Source organism: Pristiophorus japonicus, chromosome 1, assembly GCF_044704955.1.
Source record: "Pristiophorus japonicus isolate sPriJap1 chromosome 1, sPriJap1.hap1, whole genome shotgun sequence".
Taxonomy (NCBI): Eukaryota; Metazoa; Chordata; class Chondrichthyes; family Pristiophoridae; genus Pristiophorus; species Pristiophorus japonicus.
In genome coordinates this window covers 53963222-53976929 of record NC_091977.1, presented here as the reverse complement: position 1 = coordinate 53976929, position 13708 = coordinate 53963222, and the positions used below count along the sequence as shown (strand labels likewise).

Here is a 13708-nt window from a genome sequence, read left to right as displayed (position 1 = left end):
GCACTCTACCTGTTCATGTAGATCAGGGTGAACTAACGAGAGCCTTGTCTTAAGTGCTCTTTTCATGAGCAGTTCAGCAGGTGGGATCCCGGTGAGCGAGTGGGGTCTCGTGCAGTAGCTAAGCAGAACTCGGGAAAGGCGAGTCTGCAGTGAGTCTTCAGTTACCCTCTTCAAGCCTTGCTTGATGGTTTGCACTGCTCTCTCTGCCTGACCATTGGACGCTGGTTTAAATGAGGCAGATGTGACATGTTTGATCCCGTTACGGGTCATGAATTCTTTGAACTCAGCACTGGTAAAACATGGCACATTGTCACTCACCAGGACATTGAGTAAGCCATGTGTGGCAAACATGACCCGCAGGCTTTCAGTGTTGGCAGCGGACGTGCTTGCCAACATTAGCTCATATTCAATCCACTTGGAGTATGCGTCTACAACCACAAGGAACAAGAACGGGCCTGCATTGTCGATATGTACCCTGGACCACGGTTTGGAGGGCCAAGACCATAAACTTAGCGGCGCCTCCATGCGTACATTGCTTAACTGTGAACATGTATTACATCTGTGAATGCAGAACTCTAAGTCCGCATCGATACCGGGCCACCACACGAGGGATCTGGGTATCGCTTTCATCATTACGATGCCTGGGTGGGTACTGTGGAGGTCATTGATGAAGGTGTCTCTGCCCTTCTTGGGAACCACTACTCGATTGCCCCACAGAAGGCAGTCTGCCTCTATAGACATTTCATCTTTGTGTCGCTGGAACGGCTTTATCTCTTCCTGCATTTCCACTGGGACACTGGACCAGCTCCTGTGAAGCACACAGCTTTTGACTAGAGATAATAAGGGGTTCTGGCTTGTCCAGGTTTTGATCTGGCGGGTAGTGACGGTGATTGCTCACTCTCAAATGCTTCCATAACCATGGCTAGATCTGCGGGCTGTGCCATTTCCAGCCCCCGTGGTGGGCAATGGCAGCCTACTGAGAGCATCGGCGCAGTTTTCTGTGCCTGGCCTGTAGCGGATGCCGTAGTTATATGCGGACAACGTGAGCACCCATCTCTGGATGTGGGCCGATGCGTAGGTATTTATCCCATTACTCTTGGAAAACAGGGATATTAGTGGCTTATGGTCAGTTTCCAATTCGAATTTTAGCCCAAACAGGTATTGATGCATTTTCTTTACCCCATAGACACACGCTAATGCTTCTTTTGCAATCATGCTGTAGGCTCTCTCAGCCTTAGACAGACTCCTGGATGCATAAGCAACCATTCGCAGTTTCCCGAAATCATTAGCTTGTTGCGATACACTCCCAAAGCCATATGACGATGCATCACATGCTAGTACCAAACGCTTACATGGATCATACAACACAAGCAATTTGATTGAGCATAACAATATTCTCACTTTTACAAAGGTATTTTCTTGGCTTTTGCCCCAAACCCATTTGTCCCCTTTCGTAGTAAGATATGCAGTGATTTTAACAGTATGCTGAGACCTGGGAAGAAGTTACCAAAGTAGTCCAGGAATCCGAGAAACGACCGCAGCTCCGTCACATTCTGTGGCCTCGGTGCGTTCTCGATTGCCTCCGTCTTCACATTGGTGGGCCTGATGCCGTCCACAGCAATGCTCCTTCTCAAGAACTCCACTTCAGACACCAGGAAAACGCACTTCGAGCGCTTTAACCTGAGCCCCACGCGGTTGAGTCGACTAAGAACCTCCTCCAGGTTCTGCAGATGCTCGACTATGTTCAGACCTGTGACCAAGATGTCGTCCTGGAAGACCACGGTTTGTGGGACCGACTTCAGTAATTTTCATGTTTCTCTGGAATTTCGCCTCTGTTGATCGAATTCCAAACAGGCATCTATTATAAATAAAAAGACCTTTGTGCGTGTTGATGCAGGTGAGGGCCTTCGATGATTCCTCCAGTTCCTGCGTCATGTAGGCTGAAGTCAGATCCAGCTTCATGAATGTCTTTCCTCCCGCCAGTATTGCAAAGAGGTCGTCGGCCTTTGGTAGTGGGTATTAGTCCTGCAGGAAGAAACAATTGATAGTTACTTTGTAATCGCCACAGATTCTGACGGTGCCATCTCCCTTGAGGACTGGGACAATAGGGCTGGCCCACTCGTTGAACTCGATCGGTGAGATGATGCCCTCTCTTTGCAGCCGGTCTAGCTCGATCTCTATCCTTTCTCTCATCATGTACATCAGTCATTGAAGGTTGGCATGCAGGTACAGCAGGCGGTTAAGAAAGCAAATGGCATGTTGGCCTTCATAGCGAGGGGATTTGAGTACAGGGGCAGGGAGGTGTTGCTACAGTTGTACAAGGCCTTGGTGAGGCCACACCTGGAGTATTGTGTACAGTTTTGGTCTCCTAACTTGAGGAAGGACATTCTTGCTATTGAGGGAGTGCAGCGAAGGTTCACCAGACTGATTCCTGGGATGGCGGGACTGACATATCAAGAAAGACTGGATCAACTGGGCTTGTATTCACTGGAGTTCAGAAGAATGAGAGGGGATCTCATAGAAACGTTTAAAATTCTGACGGGTTTAGACAGGTTAGATGCAGGAAGAATGTTCCCAATGTTGGGGAAGTCCAGAACCAGGGCTCACAGTCTAAGGATAAGGGGTAAGCCATTTAGGACCGAGATGAGGAGAAACTTCTTCACCCAGAGAGTGGTGAACCTGTGGAAAGTTGTTGAGGCCAAATCACTAAATATATTCAAAAAGGAGTTAGATGTAGTCCTTACTACTAGGGGGATCAAGGGGTATGGCGAGAAAGCAGGAATGGGGTACTGAGGTTGCATGTTCAGCCGTGAACTCGTTGAATGGCTGTGCAGGCTCAAAGGGGCAAGTGGCCTACTCCTACACCTATTTTCTATGTTTATTTTCTATGTACGGTACTGCTCTCGCATTGTGATGGATAGGTCACGCCCCTGGAATTAGGTGGATCTGCACTTTTGCTCCTTGGAATTTCCCGATGCCTAGTTCGAACAGCAAAGGAAATTTGTTTAAAATCTGGGCACACAAAGTGTCGTCAGTGGGTGATAGTGCTCGGACGTCGTCCCAGTTCCAGCGTATCTTTCCCAGCCAGCTCCTGCCGAGCAGCGTGGGACCATCGCCCGGTACCACCCAGAGTGGTAGCTTATGCACCGCTCCATCGTGGGAGACCTTTACACTAGCACTGCCGATTACGGGAATCATTCTTTTGTGTAAGTTCTTAGTTTCGTGCGAACTGGAGTTAAGACTGGCCTTGTTGCACCACAATCTTCCAAAAGTCTTTTTGCCCATGATGGACCAGCTCGTGCCTGTGTCCAGCTCCATTGACACCGGGAGTCCATTTAGTTCAACATTCAGCATTATCGGGGGACAATTCATGGTGAATGTGTGCACCACATGTACCTCTGCCTCCTCGGTCTGAGGCTCTGGTTCGTCATGATCCTCCTCTGCAACATGGTGGTTTAGCAAGATTTGCAGCTCGCCTGCACATACCATGGAGGTGTCCCATTGTTCCACAGCCCTTGCAAACGTATCCTTTGAATCAGCATGAATGGAAACGATGATCACCCCCGTAGCGCCAACAAAGTGTTATTGGCCTTGCATTCATCACCCTTGATGGTGGGCTCTGACACATCTGCGGACATGTAGCTGCAGGTATGTGTGACCTGCCCTGTACGTTATGATTCAAAAACATCACTTTGTTCACAGTACTTGTAGCAGCACTTATGTGCTGAGAGATTTGCTTAGTATTGTCACTGGTGGCAATGAACGCCTGGGCTATCGCTATGGCTTTACTCAAGGTTGGGGTCTCTACAGTCAAAAGTTTGTGAAGTATGGTTTCGTGGCCAATGCCAAGTACGAAAAAGTCTCTGAGCATGTGCTCCAAATGTCCTTCAAATTCGCAATGTCCTGCAAGGCATCTTAGTTCGGTGACATAACTCGCCACTTCATGGCCTTCAGATCTTTTGTAGGTGTAGAACCGGTACCTCGCCATCAGAACGCTTTCCTTTGGGTTCAAATGCTCTCGGACCAGTGTGCACAAATCGTCGTACGATTTCTCTGTGGATTTCGCTGGAGTGAGCAGATTCTTCATGAGGCCATACGTTGGTGCCCCACAGACGGGGAGGAGGATCGCCCTTCATTTGGCAGTGTTCTCTTCCCCATCTAGCTAGTTGGCCACGAAGTATTTGTCGAGTCGCTCCACAAAAATTTCCCAATCATCTCCCTCCGAGAATTTCTCCAGGATGCCCACTGCTCTCTGCATCTTTGGGTTCGCTATCTGTATCTCGTCACTAGTTGTTGTGTATGGAGAAAGAGTCAGACTGAACACTGTGACCTCAAAGTAACGTGTGACCGTAGTCTTTTATTGCAGGTCTCCAGAGTGCCTCTCCAACCTGTGAGGCCTGCTTAAATACCTGTGCTCCCAAGGGATTATGGATCCCTTGGGACTCCAGTGGATGAGCCCTCTGATGGCTGTACAAAGTAAATACAAGTTTACATATATAACAGTAATGGCACAGAATCAGCGGTCGGAGGCTTCCCGCAATAATTTCTACGAAAGTACCTGGTGGTCTCAGAGGTTCAGAGACTTGCGGTCTTGGGGCTCTACATGAAGGACATCGTAGGGACCCACATATTCCAGGGACTTGAGTGGTTTGTATGGATCTCTGAGATCACGTGGGCCGGCCCAACCTATCAGAGTAGGGGAATGCTCCCAAAAACACAAACAATGAAAATAAATGTTAAAAAATACATTACATATTTAAAATTAATGAAAATGCAATTTAATTAAATATTTTATACATTTTTTTTTGGAAAAAATATGTTATGTTTTAACAGGGCTAAAAATAAACTTATCTTAATGGACAGGGTTTTTAAATATATAAATGAGTGATAACAGTTTATTTTTCTATTTTTTAATATTCTTAGGCTGGTAAAAGCAGGCCTTACGCCTGGCAAATAGCCCAACTCTCCGCCCTTTTCCTTCGCATGCGTGTGATCTGTCAAGAGATTTTTTAGATCGCAAGGACTGGGTTTAGGCGCATGCGCTTCGCATACCTAAATCTGGAACTTGCAGGGAGTCCACCGGCGCATGCACACTTCCCTGGGGAGCACGATTTCTCACACATTGTCTTTCTGTACAGGTCAGAACAGTGAGAAGAATTGAGAACTGAAAAGAAAATATGTCTATGACTAAGATTTAGTACTAGCATGTCTATTTGAAGCATGCAGAAGAGTTACACAGGCCCATTGTTTATTTGCATATTTGTATCAGGAATGTTATAACTAAGTATGACAGTGATACGGAATGGCTGCCCACAACATCTTGTTATTTTACATGTTAAAATGTCGTTAATGGAAAAATAGGCCGAGAAACGCCCACAGCACATCTCACATCCTTGCCATCTTGTCACATCATATTAAAATAAACATGGTGTAATTGTCCAGTATCTACAACACCAAAACCATAGCTGGGCATTATTAGCACTTGTTCTATTCTTTCCCAGCATACTGAGCATAATTTCCTGATGTTAATGTCTGAGGAATTTGTAAGGGCTGTGGTGGTCACTAAACGATATTCATTCCACTATTTTACTCTGTGTAGTACGTCTGTGGTAAGGATTTAGCTGCAGAGCAAAATTCGTGACTTCAAAATTGGTGGATTGGTCGTTCCTGATGCACACTTGTGCAGAACCCAGGGCTCCAGAGGTGAACTTCATGTCGTTTTGACTCTTTGGGGGGGTGTGGGGGGGGGGCTGATTTTTTTTCTTCCGAGTACCGCCTCCCCTTTAAGTAGTGCCCCGCAAGCGGCCTACAGCCCGGTGAGGCCCCCTGAAGCCGTAGCTGGCATCACCCAGTGCCGCTTCAGGGGGCGCTCCTGAATTTTCACTCTGGGCCGAAAATGGGTCGCTGCGCATGGTGATGACGTCATCATCGCCAGCGCAATGGGGAGCTACCGGTTACCGCCGCCGTAAAACTCCCGCGGAATTTAGTGGGAGTCGTTAGCAGTGCCAACCCAGGTGAAAAGCCGTTTGCACCTCTGAATTTCTCCCCCTAGGGTTGTACAATAATGGAAATGGTCTGTAGGTTTGAGGTTGGAATCTCTGTCCTATTGGGTGTAGTGTTTTGATTGGGAGAAATGTGGTGAAGTTTATTGGTGCTCCAGGTAATGTTGGACAATGGTTCTGTAAGAAAAGCAAATGTAGGGAATCTTCCTGTAATACTTCTGATGCCACTAGCCCATCGTGACCAGCATAAATTGTCCCCCTTGGTGAGGTCTTGGTGCACTGTCAGGAGAAAGCATGGAGCAGGCTGCTCCTCATAGGAAGAGAATGAGGTAACTCAACAGAACTACTCTCACAACTCCTGTCAGCCGGTTTCAGAAGGGCAGTGACTCTTCTGACTGCCCTCTGGGAAAGATGAATGCTGTTGAGAGACTCAAGATAAGGAATGAAGAATAAAATATAAAACAGCTTGCAACCCCCATCCCAAAGAATGAAAGATGGCTTTGTAACATAGAAACATAGAAAATAGGTGCAGGAGTAGGCCATTCGGCCCTTTGAGCTTGCACCGCCATTCAATATGATCATGGCTGATCATGCAACTTCAGAACTGGAATCAACAACTTTCTGTGGTAGAGAATTCCACAGGTTCACAATTCTCTGGGTGAAAAAGTTTCTCCTCATCTCGGTTCTAGATGGCTTACCCCTTATCCTTAGACTGTGCCCCCTGGTTCTGGACTTCCCCAACATCGGGAACATTCTTCCTGCATCTAACCTGTCCAATCCCGTCAGATACCAACAAGTTGATATTGACACCTGTGCACTCTTGGAGAAAGCATCCAGTATTGTCATAGATGTTCGCTCTCTGTAGGAGGGTCCACAGGATAGCTCCAGCAGATAGTTCAGAAGCAGTTTTAGTTTGGAACAGATTTCCCAATGTAGTATGTTTGATATAAAGACACTTTGTACTGGGATATGCTCTAAGTTGTTCCTTTTCTTTATTCTGACAGACCTGCAGCAAAGTCACAGCCATCTTGCCATTCCAGTTGCCCTCAGTGATGTGCCACCTCATGTAGCAGAATTGCTTGAAGATGAAAAAAACTGGGACTTCAACATTTTTGAGCTTGAGGTTTTAACTAACAAAAGGTGGGTGCCAATCTTGAATTGCCCTCTAGGTTAAATACAAGAGATTTTTGACAAACCTTAAATTACATGTTGGTCATGTAATACGTACTGTCCATTATTTTCATTGTTGATGTGGCACTAAATAGTTTCTAATTACAGGGGAGTAGAAAGTGCTTTTTTAAGATAATGATCTTTGTGATGTGCATTTAATCATTTTCTGAAACTATTTAGCATAATTAACCGTATATTAATTTTAGCTGTATAATTGTGTAACTAGCAAGTATAGTTCTTTGTGTTGTTTTAAACAACACAAGTAAAACCCCAGATTAAAAAATGTAAGATTTCCTTGGAAAAATACAATGTCACTAATAACTCACATAAATGTACTTACAGTTATTCACTTGGGAGTAAACTTTGCCCTCCGTTACTACATTACAACAGTGACTACACTTCAGAAGTACTTAATTGGCTGTAAAATGCTTTGGTGCATCCTAAGGGGTTGAAAGGTGCTATGTAGTCCAAATTAATACAAGGTTAATTATGTCTTTCTTTTAAAATGATAGGAAAATAGAGCTGAGTAAACAGGTGAGTAGGAAACAAACCAAACATTGCCATTTTAACACTACTCTGTGTTTTGCTCCCATCATAATGGAGAGTAAGACAATGAAAAAAATAGAGATTTTTATTAAGGACCGTGAAGATGAAAATGACCATAAGGGACATGATCAAAAATGATCATATCGGACACTATCTAAAATGACCATGCCAGACATTCGCAAAGAGGTGTATAAAAGCAAGTCTCAGAAATTCATATTTGCAAAATCACAATTGGGGGATTTGGCAAGTCTGTTCATTTTCAGGTGGAATTCCACCATATCATGATTCGGGGCAATTGAAAAATCAGAAAAATCTGCAAAAATAGATAGTGGCCTGGAAATCCCGGTCGAGGTTTTCCCGCGGGCGATCGACTGAAAAAGGGGAAAAAGATGCGCACTTACCTGTTCCTGCTGCGCACACGAGAGATTCTGGTCCTGCGGCCTCCACTTACTGCGTGTTAGAGCGTATGCACGTCAGGACGTCCGTAAGTTGGCGCTGCAGTCACATGGCTCCGGGCAGCCAATCCAGGTAAAGTATGTTCTCATTCATAATAATGGGAATTCCGTAAGTTGGAGTTCCCATTATTATGATTGAGAAACAGCCCCCAAACACCCAAAACACTAATGAAAAATAGAAAAAATACACCACATATTTAACATTAATTTAAATTAAAGTTATTTATGTCATTAAAAAATATTTTTTTTCAGATTTTTTTAAAAAGATTTTTTTATTATGGTTTAAAATAAACTTACCGTAGTGGGCAAGATTTTTAACAACAAAATGTGTTTTAAAAATGTTATTTTACGATATTTTTGTGTGTTTTAAAACTCTTATGCCTGTAAAAGTAGGCTATATGCCTGCTTTTATCAGACGCAAGAGCTTTCAGGACATTTTCTGGGCAAGATTTGGGTAAATACCGCAATCTTGCCCTTGTGAATATCCTGGCTCCCGAGATGCAGAGGTTCTGTCAAGCTGCAGCTTGACAGATCGGAAAAGCCGGTTTTCAGCGCATGCGCATTGTGCGCTGAAAACCAGCTTTTGCGATGCCTTCCCAGGTCCGTACACACTCCGTACAGACCCGGGATTTCCAGGCCAATAAAAAATTAATTAGAAACATGATATAGTGGATTAAATTAATCTCTGTCCAGCAAGTGAATAATCTACTGTGATAGGGGTCTGGGGAGGTGTGTGTCGACACTGTGTTTTTTTAAGCGTCTCTAAGATGAAATGCTTGGTAATGGAAATTTGGAATCAAGTCAACCTTCTGTGGCAGACTGTGGCAATCCGGTATCTGAGCCAAGCAGGTCCACAGGGCCCTTGGGGTTAATGCTTGACCAGTCACCCTACAAGCCAATGTGCAACAGCCCTGGCTGAACAAGCAGAAGGAAGCTTACCACTAGCCTGTGCAGTTAAGCTATTATAGTTGGTTAAACTCCTTAGTTGCTAAGCTCTATGGACTTAGGTAAGGAGGGAAATTGTGTGTATTATTGTGTAAACAACAACTTGCATTTATACAGAAACACTGCCTGTGTGGCTCTGTAGCTTGGTTTGGAGACCATTAAATTTTTAAAAATATATATTAATTTACAGGATGTGGGCATCACTGTACCTATTGCCCTTAACTGAGTTTCAGAGGACAGTTAAAAGTCAACCACATTGCAGTAGGTCTGGAGTCACATATAGGCCAGACAGGGTAAGGCCAGCAGATTTCCTTCCCTTAAGGACATTAATGAACCAGATGGGTTTTTACAGGAATCCAGTAGTTTCATAATTGCCAGTACTGATACTAGCTTTTTAATTCAGTTTAATTTAATTAACTGAATTTAAATTCCCCAGCTGTTCTGGTGGGATTGGAACTCCTGTCTTTGGATCATTAAGCCAGGCCTCTGGATTGCTAGTCCAGTAACAGAACCACTATGCTACCATTCCCTTTAGGATGGATTCCCATGCCCGTTGGACACCTGGTTGTCTTTAAAAAAATAAAAATCTCCTGTCAATCCTAGACTTAGATGTAAATCCAGCCCAGATGAATCATTAGTGTCAGAAGATTGAGTTATGAGAAAAGACAAACAAAATTTAGGCTGATCATCCTTGAAGAGAAGCTACTGAGAGGCAACTTTATAGAAGTTTATAAGATTTTAAAATGTATAGAAAGATAAATGCAGAAAACTACTTCAAACTAAACCGTAACAGAGCCAGCACATGGATAGTGGAGGCAATAAACCTAGAATCATTTAAGATATATTAGTTGTGGTAAGGGAGATTCAAGGTTTTTTCTGAATGAACAAGCTAAAGTGGGCTAAATGGCCTTCCTGGTGTAGCACTATCTTGTGACACTGTAAATGCCTCCTCTCTGATAGTTGTCAAAGGCTCTTGGAGAAATTGCCTAGCGCTCCTTCAGTCCTCATGTAAATATACACCATATTAATTTTGCACCGTGTTAATTATATCCAGTAAAACCATAAAGATGGCTGGTGTGATAAATGGAAATGTTATCTGGTGTGTAGTGGGTTCTTGCCACCACTATCCATATGCTGGTCATTCTTTGCATAAAAAGAACTTTCATACATCAGGCAAAAATTTGCATTTTACTAGCTTGAACCTGTGTCCCTTTATCCTCCTGTTACGGTGCACTTTTCTGTATTTATCTTTCTAAGACATAGTACACAAACCATTTGGAGGAGTGGAGGGAACATTGCATTTAACCTGTACTGTTCCTGCAGCGACATACCAAAAGTATAGATTCTTCATGAACTGTCCTACACTGTGACATTTTCAAAACCTTGTAATTAATTTTTCTCCCAATCCATTTATAGCCTGCATTTTGTCACATTATTTGGTAATTGCTTCTCCTCTGAGGGCCGTTGACATCACTGAATGCCAGTTACCATTTAATTAAAGCAAATAGTCTTGAAAATATATGTATATAAATTCCCCATTCAATATCTAAGTTCATGTATTGTGGGGAGTTGTAATGAAAGATGGAACTGCTTCCTGCAGTGCACAAAATTTGAATCCCAATTTAACTGGCTGCAAACATTGTGCAGATAAGCGAGCCACTGGAGGCAAATTCCATCAAAAGGTGAAAAGAAAGCCAGAGTACTTAAGGAAGTGGCCCTAGAAATAGTGGATGCATTGATGATCATTTTCCAACAGTCTATCGACTCTGGATCAATTTCTATGGATTGGAGGTTAGCTAATGTACACCACTTTTTAAAAAAGGAGTGAGAGAAAATGGGTAATTATAGACTGGTTAGCCTGACATCAGTAGTGGGGAAAATGTTGGAATCAATTACTAAAGATGAAATAGCAGCACATTTGGAAAGCAGTGACAGGATCGGTCCAAGTCAGCATGGATTTATGAAAGGGAAATCATGCTTGACAAATCTTCTGGAATTTTTTGAGGATGTAATTAGTAGAGTCGACAAGGGATTGGTGTGCAAAATTAAAACACATGGTATTGGTGGTAATGTACCGACGTGGATAGAGAACTGGTTGGCAGACTGGAAGCAGAGGCAGGGATAAACGGCTCCTTTTCAGAATGGCAGGCAGTGACTAGTGGGGTGCCGCAGGGCTCAGCGCTGGGACCCCAGCTCTTTACAACATACATTAATGATTTAGATGAAGGAATTGAGTGTAATATCGGCAGGTTTGCAGATGACATTAAGCCGGGTGGCAGTGCGAGCTGTGAGGAGGATGCTAGGAGGCTGCAGGGTGACTTGGACAGGTTAGGTGAGTGGGCAAATGCATTGCAGATGCAGTATAATGTGGATAAATGTGAGGTTATCCACTTTGGAGGCAAAAACGCGAAGGCAGAATATTATCTGAATGGCGGCAGATTAGGAAAAGGGGAGGTGCAACGAGACCTGGGTGTCATGGTACATCAGTCATTGAAAGTTGGCAAGCAGGTACCGCAGGCGGTGAAGAAGGCAAATGGTATGTTGGCCTTCATGGCTAGTGTATTTGAGTATAGCAGCAGGGAGGTCTTACTGCAGTTGTACAGGTCCTTGGTGAGGCCTCACCTGGAATATTGTGTTCAGTTGTGGTCTCCTAATCTGAGGAAGGACGTTCTTGCTATTGAGGGAGTGCAGCGAAGGTTCATCAGACTGATTCCCGGGATGGCTGACATATGAGGAAAGACTGGATCAACTGGGCCTTTATACAATGGAGTTTAGAAGATGAGAGGGGATCTCATAGAAACATATAAAATTCTGACGGGACTGGACAGGTTAGATGCAGGAAGAGTGTTCCCGATGTTGGAGAAGTCCAGAACCATGGGACACAGTCTAAGGATAAGGGGTAAGCCATTTAGGACTGCGATAAGGAGCAACTTCTTCACTCAGAGAGTTGTTAACCTGTGGAATTCCCTACCGCAGAGAGTTGCTGATGCCAGTTCATTGGATATATTCAAGAGGGAGTTAGATATGGCCCTTACGGCTAAAGGGATCAAGGAGTATGGAGAGAAAGCAGGAAAAGGGTACTGAGGTAAGGATCAGCCAGAATCTTATTGAATGGTGGTGCAGGCTCGAAGGGCCAAATTGCCTACTCCTGCAACTATTTTCTATGTTTCTATGTTTCAAAGGCAATGATCGCCAATAGGGTATTACATTTCCAAGTAACAAAACAATAGCAGGTATACAAAACAAAAAATTCTTCCAGAGTCGAATTGAAAAATAAAAAAGGGCCGATCACACTGCTGGGCGTGAGTTATAGACCCCTAAACAGTGCGAGGGAGATAGAGGAGCAAATATGTAGGCAAATTGCTGTGAAGTCCAAAAACCATTGGGTAGTAATAGTAGGGGATTTTAACTATCCAAATATTGATTGGGACAAATTTAGTGTGAAGGGTATAGAGGGTGCGGAATTCTTGAAATGCATTCAAGAGAACTTTTTTAGTCAGTATGTAGCAAGCCCGATACAAGAGGGGCCGGTCTTAGATTTAGATTTGGGGAATGAAGCTGGGCAGGTTGAAGAGGTATTGGTGGGCGAGCACTTGGGCACCAGTGACCATAATTCAGTCAGATTCAAGTTGTTATGGATAAGGACAAGAATAGGCCTGGAATAAAATTGGGGAAAAGCGAATTTTGCTAAGTTAAGGAGTGATTTGGCCACAGTGAACTAGAAACAGCTACTTGTGAGTAAATCACTGCCAGAAAAGTGGGAGGCATTCAAGGAGGAGATCCAGAAGGCTCAGTCCAAACATGTGCCCTTAAAGAAATAGAAACATAGAAAATAGGTGCAGGAGTAGGCCATTCGGCCCTTCGAGCCTGCACCACCATTCAATAAGATCATGGCTGATCATTCACCTCAGTACCCCTTTCCTGCTTTCTCTCCATAGCCCTTAATCCCTCCTGAATATATCCAATGAACTGACATCAACAACTTCTCTGCGGCAGGGAATTTCACAGGTTAACAACTCTCTGAGTGAAGAAGTTTCTCCTCATCTCAGTCCTAAATGGGCTACCCCTTATCCTAAGACTGTGTCCCCTGGTTCTGGACTTCCCCAACATCGGGAACATTCTTCCCGCATCTAACCTGTCCCGTCCTGTCAGAATCTTATACGTTTCTGTGAGATCCCCTCTCATCCTTCCAAACTCCAGTGTATAAAGGCCCAGTTGATCCAGTCTCTCCTCATATATCACTCCAGCCATCCCTGGAATCAGTCTGGTGAATCTTCGCTGCACTCCCTCAATAGCAAGAACGTCCTTCCTCAGATTAGGAGACCAAAACTGAACACAATATTCCAGGTGAGGCCTCACCAAGGACCTGTACAATTGCAGTAAGAACTCCCTGCTCCTATATGAAAATCCCCTAGCTATGAAGGCCAACATGCCATTTGCCTTCTTCACTGCCTGCTGTACCTGCATGCCAACTTTCAATGACTGATGGACCATGACACCCAGGTCTCGTTGCACCTCCCCTTTTCCTAATCTGCCGCCATTCAGATAAAATTCTGCTTTCGTGTTTTTGCCCCAAAGTGGAGAACCTCA

The 13708-nt window shown here is 44.2% G+C and overlaps 1 protein-coding gene across 6 annotated transcripts in view; it reads left to right on the top strand.

Annotated features, from left to right (window-relative positions):
- Positions 1-13708, top strand: part of pde8b (phosphodiesterase 8B) — a 496872-nt gene that overhangs the window by 457124 nt on the left and 26040 nt on the right. For all 6 annotated transcript variants that reach the window (XM_070879862.1, XM_070879856.1, XM_070879851.1 and 3 more), the window contains one exon: positions 7007-7142. In XM_070879862.1, the coding sequence (XP_070735963.1) occupies positions 7007-7142 (136 nt within the window). The remainder of the gene's footprint in view (positions 1-7006; positions 7143-13708) is intronic.